At 44.8% G+C, this 25,821-nt stretch overlaps 2 protein-coding genes across 8 annotated transcripts in view; both read right to left on the bottom strand.

The window, feature by feature from the left end:
• Nucleotides 1-13,352, bottom strand: part of ppp6r3 (protein phosphatase 6, regulatory subunit 3) — a 33,239-nt gene extending 19,887 nt beyond the window's left edge. For 3 of the 6 annotated variants that reach the window (XM_066648545.1, XM_066648548.1, XM_066648549.1), the window contains exons 1-7: nt 12,828-12,991; nt 5,415-5,585; nt 4,781-5,014; nt 3,173-3,359; nt 2,617-2,754; nt 2,268-2,333; nt 2,060-2,172 (exon numbers count right to left, since the gene is read on the bottom strand). In XM_066648545.1, coding sequence (XP_066504642.1) covers nt 2,060-2,172; nt 2,268-2,333; nt 2,617-2,754; nt 3,173-3,359; nt 4,781-5,007 — 731 coding nt within the window. In that variant the 5' untranslated portion in view covers nt 5,008-5,014; nt 5,415-5,585; nt 12,828-12,991. Of the gene's footprint in view, nt 1-2,059; nt 2,173-2,267; nt 2,334-2,616; nt 2,755-3,172; nt 3,360-4,780; nt 5,015-5,414; nt 5,586-9,811; nt 10,021-12,827; nt 12,993-13,336 lie in introns of those variants that run through there. The other 3 variants (XM_066648547.1, XM_066648550.1, XM_066648546.1) reach the window with 3 other exon arrangements.
• Nucleotides 13,353-18,440: 5,088 nt separating this feature from the next.
• Nucleotides 18,441-25,821, bottom strand: part of lrp5 (low density lipoprotein receptor-related protein 5) — a 70,589-nt gene continuing 63,208 nt past the window's right edge. For both annotated transcript variants that reach the window (XM_066649912.1, XM_066649913.1), the window contains 2 exons: nt 25,551-25,648; nt 18,441-24,589 (listed from right to left, as the gene is read on the bottom strand). In XM_066649912.1, the coding sequence (XP_066506009.1) occupies nt 24,328-24,589; nt 25,551-25,648 (360 nt within the window). In that variant the 3' untranslated portion in view covers nt 18,441-24,327. The remainder of the gene's footprint in view (nt 24,590-25,550; nt 25,649-25,821) is intronic.

Genomic DNA, 25,821 nt, shown 5'->3' with positions numbered 1-25,821 from the left:
CCTGCTTTTTAATTAAATTGGAAACAAAACAGAGAAGAGGGAAAAAATAAAAAGACGGCTGTCACATCTCAATGATTTTTCGATTCTCTACCGGGATAAAAATGAATAAAATTTTTTTAAAAAAGTGTTATTGTACCACGTACAAAGAAATGAAAACTCTTCTGCATTTCCTTCTGTGGCAGTGAACACACACACACACACAAACACTAGGGGCTGTGAACACACACACACACACTAGGGGCTGTGAACACACACACACACACGGGGCTGTGAACACACACACACACACGGGGCTGTGAACACACACACACACACTAGGGGCTGTGAACACACACACACACACACTAGGGGCTGTGAACACACACACACACACACTAGGGGCTGTGAACACACACACACACACACTAGGGGCTGTGAACACACACACACACACACTAGGGGCTGTGAACACACACACACTAGGGGCTGTGAACACACACACACACACACACACACTAGGGGCTGTGAACACACACACACACTAGGGGCTGTGAACACACACACACACACACACACTAGGGGCTGTGAACACACACACACACACACACACTAGGGGCTGTGAACACACACACACACACACACACTAGGGGCTGTGAACACACACACACACACACACACACTAGGGGCTGTGAACACACACACACACACACACTAGGGGCTGTGAACACACACACACACACACACTAGGGGCTGTGAACACACACACACACTCTAGGGGCTGTGAACACACACACACACACACTAGGGGCTGTGAACACACACACACACACACTAGGGGCTGTGAACACACACACACACACACACTAGGGGCTGTGAACACACACACACACACACACTAGGGGCTGTGAACACACACACACACACACACTAGGGGCTGTGAACACACACACACACACACACTAGGGGCTGTGAACACACACACACACACACTAGGGGCTGTGAACACACACACACACACACACACTAGGGGCTGTGAACACACACACACACACACTAGGGGCTGTGAACACACACACACACACACTAGGGGCTGTGAACACACACACACACACACTAGGGGCTGTGAACACACACACACACACACTAGGGGCTGTGAACACACACACACACACTAGGGGCTGTGAACACACACACACACACTAGGGGCTGTGAACACACACACACACACTAGGGGCTGTGAACACACACACACACACACACTAGTGCACTAGGGGCTGTGAACACACACACACACACTAGTGCACTAGGGGCTGTGAACACACACACACACACATTAGTGCACTAGGGGCTGTGAACACACACACACACACACATTAGTGCACTAGGGGCTGTGAACACACACACACACACACATTAGTGCACTAGGGGCTGTGAACACACTAGGCCACAGTTTCAGTTCATAATTTAATGGGAATAATGCCATATTCTCTTTAATCTACAATATCTCTAGTCAACAAGTGTTGCTCTTTTTACATTAAAATCTAAAGCGTTAGGGCTCAGCTTGCGTGGAGAACACTGTTAATAGTATTTTCAGCTTACACCAGTCGAGAGACAAAGTTTGACAGGGAACACAAACATGAATGGCTGTAGTTCATCCAGGAAATGAGTAAACAGTCAACATTAATCTAGTTTAAAAAAAAAAATCTGATCGCGTCCACTCTGTGGTTATTTACTGTTCACTACACCTCCCAGTGACAGGGGGAGGGCGTGGTAGAGCAGTACTGTAGATCCTGAATATGGGGGAAGTGCCAACTAAGCACATTTTATAAACCACTGTTCAAACCAATGATTAAATAATACAAAACAATGAGGGGGGTGTGGAGCACTGTCAGCCAGGAGGTGGGATTAGAAGGGAGAGATCTTTTACGGTGTTTGGATTGTACACTTTTATGGCTGGGGAGTTAGCTGCTGACCCTGCCTTGGCTGTATGTGTCACTGTGTAAATGTATAGTGTGACTTAAGAGAAGTGAGGAAAAAAAAAAAAAAGGCGTGAACACTAATCCTGGTGAAAGGGACGTACTTCTCCAGTGTGGTCAGCAGAGGATCGGGATCGGAGCTTCCCTGTACCTGAAACATCTGATCTCTGCTGAGGCGAATGATCTCACACAGAGACTGGGATGCATTTGAGTGCCTCTGCGCAAGAGAAAGAAAAAAATAATAATAAGCCACAACAAACCCAATGAGAAAAAGCATAGGCAGTGTAGGGTTAGGTATTACAGAGCACTTACATCCTCATCCTGAGAGGGCTGTATCATGTCCACCAGCCGCTGGATCACCTTCTCCTCATTCAGCCACTGCACAAATAAATAAAACATTACATTTGAACCAATATTTTGTTTCTACATCATACCGGGTAAGATACATTGACCTTGACGCGTTCTGCTTCGCTATAGTGCCACCATCAGGCCAAGCGCTGAGTAGCGGGAGGGTTTACTACCTGTAGGGCGTATGGTTTGGGCTGCCCATCGAATGTCATCAGACAAACAGATGTAGAAAAAAATAAAACAGGACGAAAACAATACGGCTCCAGCACCTTCAGCGCTTGGACTCAGAAAAAGGAAACAAAGCAGTACTTACATTTAAGACATCTTGCCTGAGCTGCTGGGGCTCGATGCAGGTGAGCATCCTGAGGAGGAGGTCCATGATGGCTGAGGTTCCTATGTGTTTGATCATCAAATCCACAAAATCTTCCCTCTTCCTCAGGAACTCAACGATCTACACACAACACAGATGGGGCACTTCGGTCAGACACTCAACGGGAGTAGATCAGACACAGCGCGAGCTGCTGGAGTTTTTAAACCCCTCAGTGTCTGGACTGAGAACAGTCCACTGACCAAAAACATCCAGCCGACAGCATCCTGTGTCACTGATGAAGGACCAGAGGACGACCGACACACACTGTGCAGCGACAGATGAGCTACTGTCTCTGTCAATTTCTCTCACAAAGTGGACTAAAGCAGGAGGCCTCAGCGCTGCAGTGACTTTAACACAGAGGTGGTATAGTTGGGACGGGCGATGATTAAATTGGGAGGACAGTACGGAGTAAAAGGCGTACAAACAGGTCAGAAAGCTGAGTACTCTGTAGTATTCCGATCCGTACTTGTCCGAAAGAAAAGAGCAGATCATGTTTTACCTGCTCCGGCTTTCTGCCGATGAGGATGCTCAGGACCTTGCTGAAAAAGCTGGCCAGCAGAGGGTTCAGCGGCGGCTCGTTCTGCAGAAACCCGTACAGTTTCATCAGTAAACTCTCATCTTCTCCTAGTCTGTCATTGATCTGCCCAACATCTGAGGTCAGCAGCTCACAGGATATGTTGGGGTACCTGAGACATTAATCAGAGCACAGGCCACACATTTATGAAGCTGTTTTGAAGATACAATCACAAATAACATTTGTTAACTGCCAAAAATATAAGTTTACTTGGTGTGTCAAAATAATTAATGTCTTAATTTAGACTGATATCAATTAAACAACGAATAGCAGATGATTGTCTCTGTTCTTCTGAACTTTTCAGGAAAACACTGAAGAGAGACACTGCTCCAGATGTCCTTTACCCATGAGCACTCTGTTCTTCTCTCTGACCTGTGTACATTTCATCTCCTGGTGCTAATAAAAACACAGAAACCACAAATGCTCTTTAGTGTTGATCTGCAGCGCTGTGTTTCCACATTTAGAGAAACTACAGTTGTTTCTGTCTGAACCTTGACCCGAGGTCTGACCTCCAACAGTCACCTGCATCATCATCATCATCTTCCTCTGAATCTGTCTCACAACATCTACGTCCACAACTGAGCAACACATTTTACACACAACTTGTAAAACTTGTCATTGCTGTAAAGAAGAGGTTGAATTTTCTGGATATTTATTATAATTAATGAGCATTTGACAGGTACCATACACTACAGCTATGAAATGGAACAGAAATGATTAGTTTTACTCCAAGTAACATCCCTCAGATCACACCTGGAGCTTCAGTTTTGGCAGAAAAAAATTGCCTTTACATTTTCTCCTGTGTTTTCATGAAGATATCAATTGTGTAATGGTTTGGTAAACGCTGGGAAATGCTTCCACTTCATTCACAGTTCAGTAGAGAACTCAGAACACTGCCCCAAAAGGATGGAAGTCTGTTTCAGTTCTTCTCTTCATTAGATGATGAAAGAGCCTGTTTCATATTTGACATGTTTGGCTTTAAAGGGTTAAAAATTCAAATGGTGTAACAGCATTTTCCATCCCTTAAGCCCATAGTACACTGTGCACTTTCTGTAGCAATGATAGTAAGACTGGTCTACACTTTCCAAAGGAAGAGTTGGCAAAAAGGTCAAATGTAAACACTGAGAAAAAACCAAAGTGAATCCCCAGGTCTGTTTCACACTGAACACAATCACACACTGAATACGAACAGAGCACGGCTCAGACACAGAGACGGAACTCCCAGCCGCATCGGAAACACACCCCCCACCTTTAATACTGGAGTGTGTTTACAGCACGAACCTCGTCAGGGAACTATGAGGCAACAAACAACTACTAAATCTTTTATTAGTCATAATCGAGGTAACGTTAGTCACGTTCAGGTAATCACCCAGCACCAGGCTCACTGACATTCCTCCAAAACCAGGACCAGAGTGACATATCTCAAGTCGGAACACAGCTGTGAATTACAAAATCAATTACACTCTACGTCACAGCTATAATAGCTTTCAGTCGATAACCTGATGAACGGTCTGAGCTCTACTGCCGTCTTACTTGTATTTAATCCTCTCCTCCACGTCGTCGCTGGGCTCCTTGGTGATGTAGCACACCAGGTCCTCCATGCACTGCGGCCGCACCAGAAAGTCGACCAGCTTGTGATTCTGGGCTTTACACTCCTGTAGAACGTCCTCCTCGTCCATCACCTCCGTCAGAGTCACGTCCTCCTTGTCCAGGAGCGTGTCGATGTGAGACGTTGTGTGCAGGTCAAACTTCCAAAACATGGCGCTTCTGGGGAAAAAAAAATAATAAACCAAAGACAGCAACTTTAGCTCTGACTACTGTCAAGTAAAAAGAGGACACTAGAGCTGTGTCTGACGTCCTACACTCCGTCTAGTTTTCTGAGGAAGGTGCCACTTCACCTGATAACTTTAAGCCAAAATGAAGTGTGGATGACAGGTATAACCCAAATGCTTTTAAAATTAAACACAGCACAGAAAACTAAACATATCTGCCCATAAAGTTGCTGTTTTTCTGTTTTGTTGTAGCAGGGACTACACATTAAGTGCCCAAGGGTGTACCTACTATCTAGAGGTTTCACATCGCATTTAACACCCAGGGCTCAATTGAGAAGCAGTGAAAGTGTAAACCAAGCTCTGCAGGACTCTGATTTCTGTTTTGAGGGACCTACCTGAGCGTGACAGAGCTCAGAGGGTAAAAACTCTGATTAAAAAGAAAAAAATGCTTGAACTCTTTGAGACTTCTGGCCCATTCCAGGCACCGCGGGTCAGAGAGGGACGCTAAAGAACCGCACACATGCAGCGGGACACTCCTCGGCCACAGCAGCACGCTCAGCACACACCTGAAACCAACCACAGAAAAGTAGAGTCATTAAATGGCACAGAAATACCATACGTGCAAACAGAATCACCAACAAAAATGATATTTTTATAACACGATTCTGGTACATTTCAGCAAACAAACTTAGATCTCCCATGTGGACAGGGGGTTTATAAACGCGAAACCTCACAAACCTGAAGCCCCTTGGCATATTTCTGTACGTTTATATTTTTATTTATCGGTTGAGTTCAACCTTATGGACTTAAATTAACAAATAAATGCTGAACTAATGTCTTCAAATACTAAGATGTAACAGTAAACTGAAGCCACCAGATATTAAATCAGTTGCACGTTTCATTATTCAACACTTCACTGCGTCTCCAGTTCCTTCATCAGTGCGTCTCCCCTGATCACTCAACTACAGTATTATGTTATCCATGTGAGAATAGCAGAACAGGCTGAAGTTGGCTCTTTCTCAACTCTTCTTTTCCACTTAAAACCCTACCAAAACTGGGCCAGCTTGCCTGTGAGTAGAATCCAGCTGCCCTGCTTTTAAGGTGGAACAGAGAATTCAAATGAAAAAGCTGCACATAAATAGCCTTATTTAGATTCGTCCTACGTAGAAACACTGGGTAAATCAGTGTGCCTGCATGTGTGAACAGAGCCGCTAATGTCCCGGAGAATCCCACCATTTTTTTCAGCTTAAGCTTTTAAACAGCTTAAGACCCCTGGTTCCAGCTGAGTCATTACCGGGATTCAAACCTGCTATCTTCAGGTTTTCATCGTTGCTGTCCAAGACAAAAATTTAGTTTCTCAAGAACACAGTATATTTCTCAAAAAACACAACCAAGACCATTTTCACCTTAGAAATTAAATAAAAACCTATTTACAGTCGTAAGTGCACAGTCCAATATTTAAAATTTAATTTACGTACAAGTTCTATGTGTTATTTTAGAGAGCAAACCTGACATGTGATTTTCTTAATATGGAAAGCCAACAAACTACAACTACACACTGTTCTGCCAAGCATGGTCCGGCTTCACCATCAGATCCCAGTTTTTATAACGTAAATAAAAAAATCAGCACACTCAAGGACTATTAAAACACACTACCTTGTAAGGCTAAATTCGGATGTAGGTAAATACATAATCCTAGTTGATATATACTAAGAAATATTAAAATAAGCTTATATAAACAGAGCTCTTGTGCCTGATATTTTCAGCTTCTCACTGGTCTTTTTTTTTTTTTTTTAATATATCAGCTGCTATAAACAGACGTTGACCGAACTCTAAATTTAATACATGGAAAAACTAAAGACCACAGTAAAGAAAGTGCAGTCAGGTGTTTTCAGTAGATAGTGCTGCTATTTTGTATGTTCTACTGTTAAATAATATTCTGCTAATAATTTTGCCAAATTCTTCTATGAAAAATATATAATAAATGCTAATGACGATTAAGTAGGTATTTTGCATGCGTCATTCAGAACTAATCGACAATCTTTATATCAATTATATCGATGTTTTATATTCCATTATGTCCCCACTGTGCGTTCATTGTACTGTCTCTTTAAAACCACGCTACCAGGCTGTAGTCACGTGATTCTGCCGCTATCTGCCACATGAAGAACCTAAACGCAGAGGCCGACCAAGCGACTACAGCAGCTCGCACCAAAGAAAAACTCAGTGTCTGATTTGAACGTGCTGTGTTTGACTATAATTAAGACGGAAAAAAAAAAAATAATAAAAAAAAATAAAAAAACCAGAGGGGAACAAGCTCATATTCACATTGTTTTTCTTGCACATGGCATTATATTCTATTCTCTTGTTCATGCTTTGTATTGAAAATAACATTGAGCTCCGTTTTAATGTATAAAAGCTGTTATATAATATTTATTTCATTTATTATTATAATTAATTTTCATTTTAAGAAACATATTTCTCAAATATCTGCTTATTCAGAAATCCTTTTCCTAACGTAGCACAATAAATGAATGTGTGTGTTTTGTATTCTCTGCGAGTAGGTATTTCTCAGAAAGAGCCCAGTCCCTTGACAGAGAACAGGTTTTTCCTCCTAGGCAGTGCAGCATCAACACGGGCTGTTTCCCTCCCTCTGGGCTAAAACACAGACACGAAACACAGAGGGTAAAGGTTAGAAAACAGCCACGCTGATGCTCATGAACGGCGGACAGGAAGGAAAGCTTATAAATAGCTTGAAGGGGGACTGGGCAGCTCAGAGAAAGCTCAGTCATAGGGCCTTCGCCACATCACACAACAGGGTAATGTACACGGATCAGACACTAATCTGCTCAGCACACAGGTCAGTATATTAGACATCCATCTTCCCAGAGCACAAGCCTGATATTCAGGGGGCGCAAACCTCCCCGAAACAATCCGAATCCTGACATCTGCAAAGCTTTTGAAAAGACTGCATCTCTCACTTCTTATTCATTTCTACTGATTTTAATGAGACTGAAAAACATCTCTCTCAAAACACACACATCACAAACTGAAAGTTGCTGCTGAACTCACGCACTCCTGTTACTAGGAGACGCAGATAAACACAACCACAGGAAATTATACGAGCTCGCCGCTCGTGCTGTTTTTACCATCGTCTAAAAATCAGTCTGTTTCTGCACGCTACGTCATTTACTCTCCGAGTGTCGACTCCAACCGAACCATCTTCACACTAGAGTCTGCTCAGAAAGGGACAGAGGAAAATCAGGGATGAAGTCGTAGGATAACCCTGATTTCTCCCCCTCAATATTCACACACACACCTCCAGATTCTCGGCTAAATGTTGAGGGGATTAGCGCATACGGTAAACACTTACTGGAGCCTATATGTTTGCTATGGCCATGAGAACCCAACAACACATGTCTAAACAACATGAAAACAAAACAGAGCAGTGTGAGGATCAGTTGTCAGAAGAGAAAAATTTACACATCTTTATACAACCCTTCCACAAAACACTACAAAAAACAAAGAGATTAACAATAAATTTCATCATCAGAGCCAGAACAATGCTGAATGATCATTTCTTTGCCGCATATATATACGTATATATATGACCGCCCTCACAAATATTCTCAAATACGTAGACAGAGTAGTATAACCTGGCCTTAAAGCAACTCCATTACTTGTCTGCAGAATAAAATAAATCAGGTGAAAAACTGTAGGTAATTCTTTACATTTCTAGAAAAGACCAACATGGCCAATCCAGACGGCAATAAAATCACAGAGGAGCTCCTACAAAAAATGAAATTACCTCAGGACCCTGTGGACATTTAACCCTGTGCCTTTAGGAGTTACAAGGTTCATTTGTTTTCCCCCCAAAAAGGGGCAGGGATATGCTGCAAGGCGAAGTGTTGTGATGCACTAATCTGACATATCTGCCTACTCACAGCAAATTTATGAGTGTTTTAGCCGGCACAAAAAGCAACCAATCCCAACGGAGCTCATCCACATAAATTAGGTTTAAAGCCCTCCTGTTTAATATAATTTATAATATTTTAATAATTTCATATAAACATATAAATTGTGGTTATTTTCAGTACACAAACCCAAACAAACTTCACAATAGTTATTCAGTAAGATACGGGCTCTTTAACTGTGTTTGTAAAATATGGTTAACACAGATTTTACAACAAACAATCTCCAAATCTGCGCTCGGAGGTTTGAGGAAAAACACTTTTGTTTTTGTAAAAGTTACAGCGGGCCCGGCGTTAGCTATCTATGCTAAGCTAACGCTACGGTTGAGCACTGATAACACAGGAGTCCCAATGAAACCGAACCGCAGCGGCTACATGGCATCCAAGTATTAAGCTGAGCAGTCGTCTAAAAACGCTTTAAAAGTTGAATCTGTATTAAACTCATTGTTCATAATCATCCGTTAATATGTTAGACAAGCTATAAGTAGACACAGGTGTTCACAAGTTCAGTATTATTTGCGTTATCCGAGTCAGAAGAGCGGACGAAGCTGAAGTCGGCTCTTTTTCGACTTCTCCTTTCCACCTTAAAACTCTACGAACAGCAGGGCTGGTACGCCTGTGCGCAGAATCCAACTGTCCCGTTTTTAATGTGGAAAAGAAAGTATATTCCAATTAAAAAGCAAACGAAAAGGAGGCAACTTCAGTGTCACGCACAAATATTTAGCCTTATTTAGCTTTAGCACTAGCTTAGCTTTAGCTTAGCGCGCTAAGCTAACGCTCCCCCAGTGTGCCCAACAGCGAAGAAACGAAGAGGAACGTACCGATTAAGAGCTTTTTACGCTGCAAAGACCCCGACATGAAGGTCGGAGAAGCATTAGCTAAAAAGGCAGAAAAAATATAAAAGATATAAACATGAGAAAGTCGCGGAAATGTTGATGAAAATAATGTTAAAGTGCTGACAGTCCGAGTCTGACAGGCGCCAAAAAACAGACTCCCGGAGCAGCACTGCTCAGGATGGCGGCGTCCCCTTCCTACTGAAGTGTCGTTTGAGAAAGAGACGATTCAATGACTCGACGACTCTGAGTCGAATCTTTCAATTGAACGTGGGCAATGGCGTCGATTATAAACCCTGAAAACTCCTGTCTTTTTAGTTACAGATGTAGAGGTATATCACCAATAAAAATTTTAGTCCCCTAATACTTCAAACATGCATCAGCCCTTTCACCTTCATCAGAACCACTGCATTTAAAGCAATACTTGGTAAGATTTGGTATTTTACCTTCTGAGCTCCCCCTACAGTTTCAGAGTATAATTCTTACCCTCTTCCAAAAGTTACATGGTACAGTTTCTAGAGTGCTGAGCACAAATATCAATTACAGAGGCTCTATTCTCCTATTACAGCTCAGTGAAGCATTACAATCTTTTTGAAGCTGTAATTTTAAAGTAGGGCGTAGTGTGGTGTGTTCTCCCTGTGTCCGCGTGGGTTTCCTCTGGGTGACTGTGAGGAGTGTGGAGTGTACTCCCTGTGTCTGCATGGGTTTCTTCCGGGTGACTGTCTGTGAGGAGTGTGGGTTCTCCCTGTGTCCGCGTGGGTTTCCTCCGGGTGACTGTCTGTGAGGAGTGTGGTGTGTTCTCCCTGTGTCTGCGTGGGTTTCGTCCGGTTTCCTACCCTGCTCCAAAAACACACATATGTAGGTGGATTGGAGGCTCAAATGTATCTGTAGGTCTGAGTGAATGTGTCAGTGTGTGTCACCCAGTGAAGGACTGGCGCTCCAAGGTGTGATCCCGCCTTGGGCCCAATGATTCCGGGTAGGCTCTGGACCCTCTGAGACCCTGAACTGGATAAGCACTTACAGACAACGAATGAATTTTAAAGTAAAAATACTACCTAGTGTTGCTTTAACCCATCTGTGGCAGTGAATGCATATTAGCTCCGCCTCTATCTCCACCCACTCCTCACCTGCTCACATACAGCTCAAAAGTCACGCCCCCAAGTTGGATTGGTTTAATTTAATAATTGGCTTGGAGAATGTTAATTTTAAAAATGTCCTGCTTACACAATGCTAGTGTTCACACCATTAGTGCTGTACAAAGCCCCGCCCCTTAAATCGCCACAGACAAACTAGCTGTGCTATTGGCCAAGGGCACGAATTCACATGTGCTTCTGAAATTTTCAGAAATAAATTCTAATGTGACCGCAGCTATAGTCTTTTGTATTTGTGTGATTTAGGGCATTTTGTTTCAGTTTCACAAATTATGAATAGTAGCTATTTCTGTTCCTATTAAGCTTTATTTTATTTTATTTTAACTTTACTAGGGGCTGTGAACACACACCCAGACCGGCGAGCAGCCATCCCCGGCACCTGGGGAGGGTTGGGGGCTCAAGGTTACTTCAGCCGTGGATGTTCCCGCCAGTCCTGGGGATCGAACCAGCAACCTCCCGGTACCAAGCCCGGATCGAACCAGCAACCTCCCCGTACCAAGCCTGGATCGAACCAGCAACCTCCCAGTACCAAGCCCGGATCGAACCAGCAACCTCCCAGTACGAAGCCCGGATCGAACCAGCAACCTCCTGGTACCAAGCCTGGATCGAACCAGCAACCTCCTGGTACCAAGCCCGGATCGAACCAGCAACCTTCCGGTACCAAGCCCGGATCGAACCAGCAACCTCCCGGTACCAAGCCCGGATCGAACCAGCAACCTCCCGGTACCAAGCCTGGATCGAACCAGCAACCTCCCGGTACCAAGCCTGGATCGAACCAGCAACCTCCCGGTACCAAGCCTGGATCAACCAAGCCCGGTCTCTAACCTTTAGGCCAAGGTTGCCCCAATAATTACATCATGAACATATCATACAGCATATGGACATTTTTTCTGTAATGGTTGCTGACCTCTGTGATGTCCACTGAGTTTACTGTGTGTTTATTTACATAAGAATTAAAGTCTCCGGTATATTTGCTCTGTTCTGTTCTATAGTTCTCTCTGCTCTCTCTGTTCTGGAGAAGCTGTGTTATATTTGTTTAAAAACAGTGGTTTCATTTTATGTATGTTTTTTGAGTGCAGTATAATTTAACATTGTTTATATTCCAATTCCAATGTCTGTATAATCTTAATAACTAAGTTTTGGTTGAAAATTCATTGCTGTTTAAAGGGGTGTAACTGCATTATTATGCTATTATATTATCGTTATGTCAGTGTAGATAAGAATATTTTCCACTGCAAATGGCTACTCTCGCTTACCACCAAGGCGATGCTCAGTTCATCTCGAACAAGCCTAACATCACCTTTCATGACATCTATTGTTCAGGACATTCGAATACACGTTTCTAGAAACTTCTGAGGAGACTCTGAAGGTAGCTTATGTTATCAGACTACCACTATAAGAGTCATTTATGAACCGGCACTTATTTGTGAGCCGAACTCAATTGATTCGATTCACTGAAAAAGAGCCGGAATACGGCTTACTTACCCTCCCCCAACCGTAAAAACCAGACCTGTCAATCAATCCACCTGCTGAACACTGATTGGCTCAAGCGCACCTCAGTCAGTATGTGGCGTTTTTAAATAAACCCAAACACAGCGTTCAGCTCCAGCGGAAGAAAACCGGAGTTATAACTGATCCTTGTAAAATAGGCCTAGTTAGAACTGAGCTACATTTTATTAGATACATTATGAGTTAGAAATGCTAATTTAAACGCACCCACGCCGATGTGAACCAATCAGATTCTCGGACGCTACGGAAAGCTTAAATCTGATTGGCCGCAATCCCTACGGTCCGCCTCTGCAAGCCGTCTTCACGATTCATGTAAAAAATGTCTCACAAATGAAATATCTCACCGACTTCTCGAGTGCGTGTCATGTTCCTCTCGCAGAAACCCGCATGTTTAAAGTTTCACGACAAGAGAGGTGGGTTTTAAAGGCATTAAAATACACAGAAGCCTCCCCGACTCCGGTTTCTTCGGATCGTCCTTCTTGCTTGCTCTCAATGCCTTAGCAACAGCATGACGTCACTGTGATCGACAGGGCGACGGCCAATCATCGGCGGGCTTTCAACCGCAGCTTCGTGGAGGCGGCCCCACCGGCTCTTTACAGTGTTTCGGTTCACAGGGTAGAGTCGACACTCGACTCCCAAACGGCTGTTTAGTCATTATCGTGTGCACCCACAAAATTTACCAATATACTACAATGTATCGTTAATTTAGTAAAAAACTTAGACACAAACACTTATTTATTAACCACAACAAAAAAACTCAACGCTACATGTTATTCTGAACCATATTTACAGAGCCCTGCTAATGGCGTCAGTTCAATATTAAATAGTGTGACAGATTTAACAATCTGGTTACCTCCTGTATGTGGTGTTCACATAGGTCCAAAGTGGGTTGTCTAGAGTTGTTTAGAGAAATGTTGTGGGGTCTCCATACTGGCCCTATGTTTAACCCATCGCGAGATTCTACTTAATTATTAGAACACAATGAGTGATGACTAAGCTATAATTATGGGAAACTTCTTCACTGCTAACACTCAGTTTTGGTTTCACAATGATTTACAAAAAAAAACATATTTCAGTGTGTGTTGGCTCACCTAAAAGAACCGAGTCAAAAGAGTCGACTCGTTTGCGAACGACATTTGTGAAGAGTGTGGCCTATATCTGTATGGGTATCTTTACCGCACTTGGTGGCTGAAATGTGTGCTCATTTCAAATCAGATCAAGATTTGGGGATGAGTGCTCGCTGACAGAGCATCTGGACCCTCTCTATCTGGGCCATGCTTCTTTGTTTACTAGAATACGACCCACTTCCCCATTGACTGAATATAGGTCAGACTGGTCAAGGATCAGCCAGAGCAGATCTGCAGTCACTGCCCGGGTCAGTGTGGCGTAACAAATTAAACCTGACACCTGAACCATAGTTGAGATTCACGAATCAGTCAGATGAGAGGGGATTTCAGCTTTGTTCAACACAAATGTATATGATCTGTACTGTATTTAGAATCATGTTCAGAATCAGAACCAGATTTCCTGCAAAGTACCATCAGCACAAAACATTCATTACAGCTGCAGCTCACACTGAGGTTATTCTGCCTAACACTAACAATTTACTTATTATTTTATAGTACATCTGTAGACGTTGTAGGAACTAGATTTTTAATAGTAGAATTGTAATGTTAACAAATGAAAACTAAATTTAGCAGTGGGAATTGAATGGACTATTCAGTAATTATATGTATGAATTGACCATTTGTATTGTTACTAGTAAAACATAAAACTTTACTAATAAAATGTCTGATATTAAATAATACATATATAAGTTAAAGTACATTTTTAATATTAGTAGTGGAGTGGGACGGTGGAGCAGCAGGTAGTGTCTCTGTCACAGCTCCAGGGTCCTGGAGGTTGTGGGTTGAGTCCCGCTCCGGGTGACTGTCTGTGAGGAGTGTGGTGTGTTCTCTCTGTGTCTGCGTGGGTTTCCTCCGGGTGACTGTCTGTGAGGAGTGTGGTGTGTTCTCTCTGTGTCTGCGTGGGTTTCCTCCGGGTGACTGTCTGTGAGGAGTGTGGTGTGTTCTCCCTGTGTCTGCGTGGGTTTCCTCCGGGTGACTGTCTGTGAGGAGTGTGGTGTGTTCTCCCTGTGTCTGCGTGGGTTTCCTCCGGGTGACTGTCTCTGAGGAGTGTGGTGTGTTCTTCCTGTGTCTGCATGGGTTTCCTCCGGGTGACTGTCTGTGAGGAGTGTGGTGTGTTCTCCCTGTGTCTGCATGGGTTTCCTCCGGGTGACTGTCTCTGAGGAGCGTGGTGTGTTCTTCCTGTGTCTGCATGGGTTTCCTCCGGGTGACTGTCTGTGAGGAGTGTGGTGTGATCTCTCTGTGTCTGCGTGGGTTTCCTCCGTGTGACTGTCTGTGAGGAGTGTGGTGTGATCTCTCTGTGTCTGCGTGGGTTTCCTCCGGGTGACTGTCTGTGAGGAGTGTGGTGTGATCTCTCTGTGTCTGCGTGGGTTTCCTCCGTGTGACTGTCTGTGAGGAGTGTGGTGTGATCTCTCTGTGTCTGCGTGGGTTTCCTCCGTGTGACTGTCTGTGAGGAGTGTGGTGTGATCTTTCTGTGTCTGCGTGGGTTTCCTCCGGGTGACTGTCTGTGAGGAGTGTGGTGTGTTCTCCCTGTGTCTGCATGGGTTTCCTCCGGGTGCTCCAGTTTCCTCCCACGCTCCAAAAACACACATTGGTAGGTGGATTGGAGACTCAGAAGTGTCCGTAGGTGTGAGTGTGTGTCGCCTTGTGAAGGACTGGCGCCCCCTCCAGGGAGTGTTCCTGCCTTGCCCCCAGTGATTCCAGGTAGACTCTGGACCCACCGCTGCCCTGAACTGGATAAGGGTTACAGACAATGAATGAATTAATATCAGTAGTAATAATTTTTCCTTTTTGCAAAAATTGGGCAAATTAAGAAATCAGCTGTGACTAATAAGAATTAAAATTTCACATTTGAAAGTGGTCCATCAAGGTCAGGGTCGCAATGCACCACACACTCACAGAGCCACTCACACATTCATCCAGTCACTCAAACGGAGTCAGGAGCCCTGTCCTAACGGTTAGAGCAGAGGGAAAGGTTGTTGGTTTGATTCCCACAAGCAGCATTAAAACTAGGGGCGGTGGGAGTGAAGGAACAGCACTGTCCTCCTCCTCAATCCAAGGCTGAGGGGCCTTTGAGCACAACTACAACTGTGCACTAGTGTGTGTGAGAAACTGTCCACAGGTGCAGGGTGTTTTACTCCAGTATCTGATCATTCATCTTCACTGTAGCTCAGAATCTACTGTGGTTTTCCGCCACTAAATAAAGGAAAAGAAGTGACAGCAGCTGGCCCTAATCCGTTCTGCATGTTTTAAATTAGGCATGTCATTGAAGTGTGGTTTTTATTAGGACCAGTGGCTGTGTGCTGTCAACATGTGGGATTTCCCTTTTGGAACCGCACACAAATCTGTTCTTCTCTTTTAAACCGCACTGAGAGAGGAAACTCCTCTCAGATACAAAACCCTGACATTACACCCTCTGCTGCACTTTCCCCATCATTCTGTGTTTTCTCTCTGCTTCATTACACCTCCTCTGTGCAGTGTGTCTGTGGCTGTGCCTTCACACAAACAGTTAAAGCCATAGTTAAGACAAGAATAGGGTTAACCCAACCTACCTGGACTGCAGAGGATCAGCCAGGTATCAGCACCTCTCAACGGGATCTGCTGTGACGGATCTGGGCAGTTTACATGCGAGTGGATCAGACACAGCAGTGCTGCTGGAGTTTTTAAACCCTGAGAACAGTCCACCGACCAAAAACATCCAGCCGACAGCGTCCTGTGTCACTGATGAACAACTAGAGGACGACCGACACACACTGTGCAGCGACAGATGAGCTACTGTCTCTGACTCTACATCTACAAGGTGGACCAATGAGGGAGGAGTGTCTCACAGAGTGGACAGAGAGTGGACACAGGGTTTAAAAACTCCAGCAGCACTGCTGTGTCTGATCCACTCTACACCAGCACAACACACACTAACACACCACCACCACGTCAGTGTCACTGCAGCGCTGAGAATGATCCACCACCACATCACACCTGCTCTGTGGGGGTCCTGAGCGCTGAGGAACAGGGGGGGAAATAACTAAGCATGCAGAGCAACAGATGGCTTAAAATCTGTAAAGGTATGGACAAATGGAGGTGGTTGTAATATTATGGCACACATCAAGTAGCTAAATTGCGCTTGAAATTAGAACAATATAATTCTTGAATTTTATAATTTTATGAACAGTGAGAGACGGCAGCAGAAAAAGCCAGTGGTTTTGAAATTACACTCTCCGACCACAGGGGGGCAGCAGCAGGACGGGAACCAACACGACACAAGAGGGTTCTATATAGAGTCAAAATCCCTGGTGTAATGTAGAATTAATAATAAAAACAACTGTAAATTGGGTCAGATTCTGTGAGATGAGCTCTGTTTTGGTTCATAATCCAACAAACTACTGAAAATGGTCAATAAACTACAGTGAGTCTTCATTCTGTAAATGAGGATGGTATAAATACAGTGTACACCCAGTAAACAAATAGCCGTTGATTTAACGTTGAAATAACGTAATGACTGCCGTCTAATCAACGTCCTTTTCAACAGACATTGAAAAGACGACTATTAGACTTATTTTGGACGTCTATTGACGTTATTAATTGGTCCGGAAGTAAATTTTTTGTATAAAACGCGTTTTGGACGTCCACTGACGTTATCGATTGGTCACCACTTGATAACTAACTTATTAAGATGGATTTTGGACGTCCATTGACGTTTAAAATATGTCCGTGACGGACAGACTACTTTTAGACCTATTTTGAACGTCCAGGGACGTTCCTTGTTTACTGGGCAGTGCTGTGAAAAATTCCTACACAGATTATTATTATTTAAAATAATCTATTTTCTCAGTAACGTGGTGCTTAAAATTATATTTAATCACAATTAACACAAAGAACATAAATACAGTAAAATTAAAAAAGCTTTCTTCCAAAAAGTAGTTGCCGTGCTGTGAGCGAGTGAAGAACAGTGTGTTTCCAGATGTTTCTCCTGATCGTATGGATTTATTAAATCTACAGCACACCTCATTTAACACAATGGAGTATTGTCGTCTGATCCTCTTCGTCATGATGACCACAGGAGAGAGATCTGGACGCAGGCGGCTCACGCTCACGCACTCTGTCTGCGAAGACACGCTGTTGGAGCACACGCAGAATGAGGCCTGGCACCGTCCTACTGAAACAACCATGAACTTCCCTGAAAAAGACGTCACCTCGATGGAAGTGTTTCTCTATTCACTTTCACAATAATATCTTCACACAGGTCAAACATGGCGTGGACACCAACGTCCACAGACCATAAACGCATCGGCCATAGCAACCTTTCCCTGATGATAGTGTGGGTGGTCCATTTTGTCTTTTATTTATTTTAACCCCCAAAACAATCCAGAAACATGGACATTGTCTCTCTAACATGAGTTTGGTGGCCTCCGATATCTCTGTGGCATTGCTGTATGGAGTTGATGGAAGGTTTTCTCTGTGTAATAGTCTCTTGCGTTTTTTGATGCAGCGAGGGAGGTTTATCACAGTGTGACGAGGGTTTCTCCTGCAGAGCCGTCTGAGGGCTGGAAGGTCAGGTTCATTCAGCAGTGGTGTCCGACACGGACTTAGGTTTCTCAGAATTCCTGAGTCTTCCGCAGTGTTGTGGACGGTAGACGGTGAGAGACTTAAAGTCTGAGACTCTCACAGAGTTCAGCACAAACTGGTGACCACTTTCACTTCCTCCTGCTTGGTCTTTTTTCTGTTTGTTGAGATTGGTTGTGCTTATGGTCTGGTGTATTCCTCTGTGTGTGTGTTGTTTCTTGGTGCTGTGTGTTTTTGTGACAGAATAAATGAGGCAAGAATAAAACATTCCTTAAAATAGAACCTTTATTATATAAAAATGCTTCAGATACAAAAATTATCACGTGTGCATTTTACACGAGGCGTTTGTACAAAAACGAAGGCGTGAACGGCTTTAAACTGTAGGAAGAGTTAGGAGAATTCACAGAAAGCTGCTGACCAGCCTCAGTGTTGGGGCCAAACGGTCAACAAACGTATTTCAGTCATTTTCAAAACCTACAGAGACAGCTTTGATGTCGCAGAAGTGGAAACAGTTTGGAAAATGAGCTTTGAGCTGGAGAACTCTTACATGTTTTAGGGAGCTGTACCTACAGAAACGACTGTCTCTGACTTTACATCTACGAGGTGAACCAACGAGGTAGGAGAGTGGAAAGAGAGTGGACACGGGTTAAAAACTCCAGCAGCACCTGCTGTGTCTGATCCACTCTACACCAGCACAACACACACTGAGCAGTGAGAGTTCTGACCATTGGAGAAGTGGGTGACAGGCGACTAATGAAGTATGCAGAGCCACAGATGGACTACGGTGGTGAGTGGAGCTGATGAAACGGTCAGAGAGTCTAGAAATGACTGGTGTGTGTAATTGTCTGTGTTTATAAATGAATCACCTGCTACAGATGGAGCAGAGAGAGAGAGATGAGGCTGAAAACAATGGCTGCACTTTGGCTGATGTCACGCAGCTGAAGGAAAAACCCTGCTTTCTGAAGCTCTGTCACCTGGTTTATTTCAGACGTCGGGACTTCTTCTGTAGCTACAGGTGGAAGAGAAAGTGCTCAGGGGGCGACTGTTTGGCAAATTTTCACTCTTAGTTCATGGCTATGTTCGGCCACAAATCTGAACCGTGGTGTATCATCCACACACACACACACACACACAAACTGCAGAGGGACGGAAGCACTCAAGGATTCAAGTGCGAGAGTAAACCGTCAGTTTGGACTTTGGAGGAAGGCCTCCACACAGTGAAGGTGGAGTAAATCAGGGATGGGGTAAAGCTGAAGAAATGACGCATGTATCTTATGGAGCTTTTCCACTGCGTGAAACCTACTCGACTCTTGTGCTTTTCAACCGGCCAAATCCGGTCCTGCTCCTGGAACCGGGTTCTTGTTTAGTCCCTGCTCGCTTACGGTTCCAGAGTCGGTACTATATGTGAGCTCTGATTGGCCAGAGACCTGTCAATCACCAGGAAACACAGAGCTCCAGCACAAACTCAGCGCTTGTAAAATCTCGTTCACATTAGTTTTTATCCGACCCTCAGCAGCAGCTCGTAACATTCCCCCGAGGGGTTTCTGAAGAGGGTCAGACGCTCCTTGGGACGGTGGCTGAGGAAAATCTCCAGCGAAAGCTGAACGTACGACAAGGAAAACTGCTCTGTGAGGAACTGGGGGCGGAGCCGTGTTCAGTCCAAACAACAACAACACGCCACACACCGAGTAAACAGCACCTGACTTTACCGCCGCCGTGTTGTCGCTTTCAAAGCCCGTGGTTCCCCTTAGAGACGGGTTTTGAGACGTTGTGGGAGCTGTGCTAGTGGAAAAAACAGCAGGTAAAAGCGAGTCAAACCAAGCCGAGCTGATTCCATGCAGTGGAAAAGCACCATTAATGGAATATTTTAGACAATTGCCTGCGGTCTGAACACAGCCTGGCGTCTGATCGTACAAACCACCTCCCAATTTGAGCACATCCTTCAAACCTGATTTACCAAGTCACTTCCCAATCACTTCCAAGAACTGTTTACAGCTCTCCTGGAGCGCTAGGCTAAAACACTGTGCTAATCCCACCCCTGCCCCCCACAGGGACACACACAATCAGCAGTGAGTGTGTACACGAGTTCTGTAAGAGCTCAGCCAAAAAATACACAGATGCTCCCTACACTAGCAGATGAAACCTTAAATAAAAATATCAGAAAGCGTAATCTGTGTTGTGTTTGGTGAATGATGAGGAAAGGAGGGTCTACACTCCCCCCTCGCCCTGAAACAATAGCTTAGTTTAACTCCAAACGAAAAAGACAATACAAACGAAACACAAACGACAGGGTCTCGGGGCGCCGCGGGAGAGATTTGGCGTTGTTCTCGTTAGAAACATTTCAGGATCACAGCTCAGTACAACACACACACACACACTGGTCTGGGACCCAGCGTCACCCTCATCAGGATGAAGCAGTTAATGAATGAATGAGTCCAAACAGAACCTGAGCGGACACTGAAGAGAACAGGCTCTGATTTGTTTTAAAATACGCCCCACGAATATTTCCTCGAGGCTTTTTACTAAAGGCAGCGGTTCTCTACAAAACCGTGAAGAAGGTGACAGCTCAGAAACCCAAGAGTGAAGACGCTAGAGTCACAAACGCAGGTCTGGGGTGTTTCCTGTGTGCAGTGGGCAGAGGAAGGACGATTGGCGATTGTTGTTTGAGAGAGTTTAGGGAGTCTATGGGGTAATCAGCTCCTCTGACGATCGCAGGAAGTCTCCCGAATTCAGGGGGATGGTAAACGATGATCTTCGGGAGGATCCTGTAGTGTGTGGTGACTACAGTGCGATCTCTACTCGTCCGATCTCCTCCGCTGCAGTCGGGGCCCTCGTTAACACGTGAACCAATGAGAGTCGAACTGCAGTCCGCCATGTTTGTTCGGCAAACGTCTTTGAGCTGTTACTGAGGGAGGAGGTGCGAGTGGTGTCTGTATTTAATGCTGCCTGTTTCTGCTCCAGTATCTTGTTGTAATAAAGTTGTAATGATTCTGTCGAGGGGACGCTGAAATAGTGCCGTTAAATCCTGTCTCTAATGTACGGTAGTGTGGGCAGCCGTGGCCTAAAGGTTAGAGCTCAGGCTTGGTACCAGAAGGTCACCAGCAGGAACATCCACGGCTGAAGTGCCCTTGAGCAAGTCACTGAACTCCCGAGTGCGCCGGGGGATGGCTGCTGGCCGTGAGTGTTTATTCCTGAAATCTACAGACTGCAGTTGTGTCTGCGTCTTTATACGTGCAGCAGAATATTTAGACTTTTTTATCTGAATTGTTCTGACTTTATTCTCAGAAGGTTTTTTCAATGGCGTCTGAGTTAGAGAGGGAGCCAGACGGCAGGGTGTCTGCTGCTGTCTGTTTCAGACACGGTCCGAATCCTGTAGTGTGCGCCAGGACCCTGTCCTTCATCTGACATCGTTTGTCAGCTCCTGACCACTGCACGCCAGGAACACCACACAAGACCCACATCCTCTTCCTGCTTCCAACATCGGCGTCAAGGACTGGGAGTTCCGAGTGGTCACTCTTCACTGTGCCTGTGGTTTTAATCTTGTGGCTGATGGGTGTAAATGTACAGGTTTGTGTTGCTTTCGAACGTTTGGCCTGTGGCGTACGGGACACTGCTGACCGCTCCCACAGGCTCCTTCAGACGAACGGTGTTTGAGAAAGATTCCGATGTGATTCTGTACAAGACTGAAGCTGAAACCTGGCTACGAGATTAATAACGATACACAAATATTAATCAGGATCAGTATGATTTTACAATCAACCTACAGTCAGTTTATACTCATGTATTTATATATATATAAATATATATATATAAACATATACAGATGTGATTTTGCTGGCTGTTTGTCATTATTCAGAGTAAAGGATTATGTACAATAGCAGCAAACACACATTTGGTAAAACAGAACTAGCCAAACGTCGCTAGCAACTGTTTCGTTTTTACTTACAAAACAATCAACAAGTCACACAGGAGAAATTATTATTCACTGAATTATACATATGTACAATGTCTCTGCTCTGAATCTGGTTTGGCAAATTGTTTTGGCTTTTTATTATTTCCGAGGATTTAAGAATGATTTTCTTTTCCCGCTCACTTCAACTCTCCAGGCTCCGCCCACAATGCTGTTTGTGGTTGAACTGAGGCCACGGTGGACAAGCTTCCGAACCGCAGTGAACAGGTTTGACTGAACTCGTGACAATGCTTTGTCCAGGTGTAGGTCACAGTAATTACATTATCGACTTATCGTATGATATATGACCACTCCTGTAACTGTTTTTGTTGACGTCATATGTCCCCACTGTTTACTGTGTGTCCACGTTCCTAATATTTCCTCCACCCGCTCCGTTCTGTTCTCCGGTTTTCTCTGGTCTCTCTGTTCCGGAGCCGTTACGTGAATGTCTAACGTTATGTTTAACGTCTGAATATTCTTAAGTACATGTTTGCTGAAAGTTCATCGCTCTTTAAAGAAGTATAACTGCATTTTTATGCTATTATATATTCATCAGTGTTTCCTCTGGGTGACTGTCTGTGAGGAGTTTGGTGTGTTCTCCCTGTGTCTGCGTGGGTTTCCTCCGGGTGACTGCCTGTGGAGTCTCCAATCTGGGAGAACACACCACACTCCTCAAAGTGTCCGTAGTGTGTGTGTGTGTCGCCCTGTGAAGGACTGGCGCCCCCTCCAGGGTGTATTCCCACCTTGCGCCCAATGATTCCAGTTAGGCTCTGGACCCACCGCGACCCTGAATTGGATAAGGGTTACAGATAATGAATGAATGAATGAAAAATATCATTCAATGCAATTATTTCTGGGACAATATATCGACCACAAAAAAAACAAAAAACCCCCCAAAAAAGGAACTTATGACCCAAATCCTCAGAACAGAATTTAGCAGAGGACTAACTCTACCGTGATACAGACTTACTGCGTTCTACAGAGCTACATTAATTTGAATGACTGCTCTGTAAAGCTTGTCCGACCTAGCAACAGTAGCTATGCAAGAACACATTTGTGGGCGGAGTCTGGAGAAATCAGGTAGAACGGGCTAAGGCTCAGAGTCTAAATTTAGTCCCAAATAGTTTTCTAAGTGACGCTATACGACTAAATAAAAATTCACTTACGCTTCACATAATGGTTCAGATCTAGTGGTTAGAGCCGAAGGGAAAGCGTATAAAATTATAAACGATTACGTTTATATGCACATGCACAAAAGCTGTACAAAAAGACTTCAATGAGCCATGCAGCGAGCTTTGATGATATAGGTTTGATCACGGGTTTGGCGTCTTCGCGTTGGACGCAGTAGCCTCCTCCTTTGATTGTGTGTAAAAGGCTTATTCATTACTTCTGAGAGAGTAATCGCCGTGAATCAGTGGCGCTGGGACTGATCGGTGGAGGACAGCGTTGGGCGTGGGACAAGAACCAAAACAAAAGAAACAAAAAAGTAAAATACCACGCGATATACATTCCATCGCACCCAGTATTTTAGTCCCATCCATACTCCTCCTCCTCTTCTTCAAAGCCAAGTGAGACGTCCCCCTACGCTGCAAAACAGACCTTAGGTTCGGATCTTTGTCGTCCCTACGTCCTTTTTTCTTTATGCTCACCGCTGCCACCTAGTTCGCACGTAAATATTTCCAGATTCACAGATGCACCGTGGCTCACGGATGACCTCCTGTTTGCCTGCGGCTAGTGATACTTTCTGTAAGCATCGATTAACACATCTATGACCGTCCGATTCACGTTCTTCGGTTCCTCTGTGGCACCGTTTGAAGTTCCATCGCTGTGAGACGTCTGCTTTTTCAACGGAGCAAATCAACGAGGCCCCCTATGCCTCCTGTAGTGTACTGCAGTTTGTAGGAATGCGTAGGATATACAGTCGCGTGTGAATGTTTGAACACTTGGTCAAATGACGTTGATTTGTTGATGTCTGATCTGAAAATAAGTTTACACACTTTTACGCACGAGTAGATTTAAATATAGCCTTTGTTCCACATTTAAACATCGGCGCACAGGTTTAACACACAATGTCAAATGTGCGCGGGCTTCATAAGTTAAATTTAAGAGAGGTGTGTTCACTTATTTTCATTAACAAACTCAACAAACACGTCACGAGACACGGCGCGGCCAAACCCCAATGGTACAACAGTGTGAAGGTGAGAGTGGTGGTCAGGAGGAGTCGGTGCATGGTGACGGAGGAGGAGGGCACAGGTGAAAGTAGCTGCGCTCTGTGGAGGGTGAGGGAGGGCAGCTTTCCTCTGCCGACATGTACTGACTGCGGGGCGTTGGGGGCGGAGGGTAGGGGTCCGAGTCCGAGTTCAGGTCCATGTAGTATTTGTTGCTTTTCCAGCGGCTGGTGGTGTAGTCGCTGTCGCACACGTCCGTGCTGCAGGGTGTGGTGGGCGGAGCCCCGCCGCGCATCACGTAAGGCCTGAGGGAGGTGGGAGAAAAGGAGAAACAGGTAAGAGTTCATTTAAATAAATCTACACAATTTTATCAGTGAGGATCACGCTACAGTCTCACTCTCTCTCTCTCTCTCTCTGTGTCGCTCGCTCTCTCTGTCTCTCCCTCTTGCTCTCTCTCTCTCTCGCTCTGTCTCTCCCTCACTGTGTCTCTCCCTCGCTCTGTGTCTCTCGCTCAGTCTCTGTGTCTCTCGCTCTCTGTGTCTCTCTCTCTCTCCCCCTCTCGCTCTCTCTCTCCCTCTCTCTCTCTCTGTGTCGCTCGCTCTCTCTGTCTCTCCCTCTCGCTCTGTCTCTCTCTCACTCTGTCTCCCCCTCTCTCTGTCTACCCCTCTCTGTCTCACCCCCCCCCCTCTCTCTCTGTCTCTCCCTCGCTCTCTCTCTCTCCCTCGCTCTGTGTCTCTCGCTCTCTGTGTCTCTCTCTCTCTCCCCCTCTTGCTCTCTCTCTCGCTCGCTCTCTCTGTCTCTCCCTCTCGCTCTGTCTCCCCCTCTCTCTCTGTCTCTCCCTCGCTCTCTCTCTTTCACTCTCTGTCTCTCCCTCTCGCTCTCTGTCTCTCCCTCTCACTCTCTCTGTCTCTCTCCCTCTCTGTGTCTCTCGCTCTCTGTCTCTCCCCCCCTCTCTCTCTGTCTCTCCCTCGCTTTGAATACGACACACAGTCACCGAAATATGACAAAAGAGTGGGATAATGTTTGAATTTTGAATTGAAACAAACACAAAAAAGTTTAAAAGATATTTGGAGAAACTACAAACTAAACATTAAATAGAAATAAGGAGTAATTCTTTCTAGTTTTTGTAAAATATGCTGTGGACAGTGAATATTTGATATCAGCTACTGAATATGCTTTAGTAAATATTGGATAATGTGTAGGCTGTGTGTAGTGTGTGTGTGTGTGTAGTAGAGGACTGTGTGTGTAGTGGAGGGGGTCTCAGACCTGTAGGAGCGGGTGGTGGAGGGGCTATTTGAAGAGTAGAACACCTCAGTGTTGTAGAGTGAACGGTCCGTTGCTGGAGATGGAGGAGGGTTCAGAATCTACACACACACACAATAAACAGGTTAGCTCATTACACTCACTTATCATCATCATCCACCACCAACAACAAAAAGACAAACAATGAGTTCGCTGAAGTAATTGTAGGCATCAGTGTAGTCACACTACGCAGCAGGTAGTGCCTCTCACAGCTCCAGTGTCCTGGAGGTTGTGG

This window comes from Hoplias malabaricus, chromosome 17 (genome assembly GCF_029633855.1).
Source record: "Hoplias malabaricus isolate fHopMal1 chromosome 17, fHopMal1.hap1, whole genome shotgun sequence".
Lineage (NCBI taxonomy): Eukaryota > Metazoa > Chordata > Actinopteri > Characiformes > Erythrinidae > Hoplias > Hoplias malabaricus.
The sequence above is the reverse complement of the archived record's forward strand: the minus strand, read 5'-3'. Positions and strand labels throughout refer to the sequence as shown.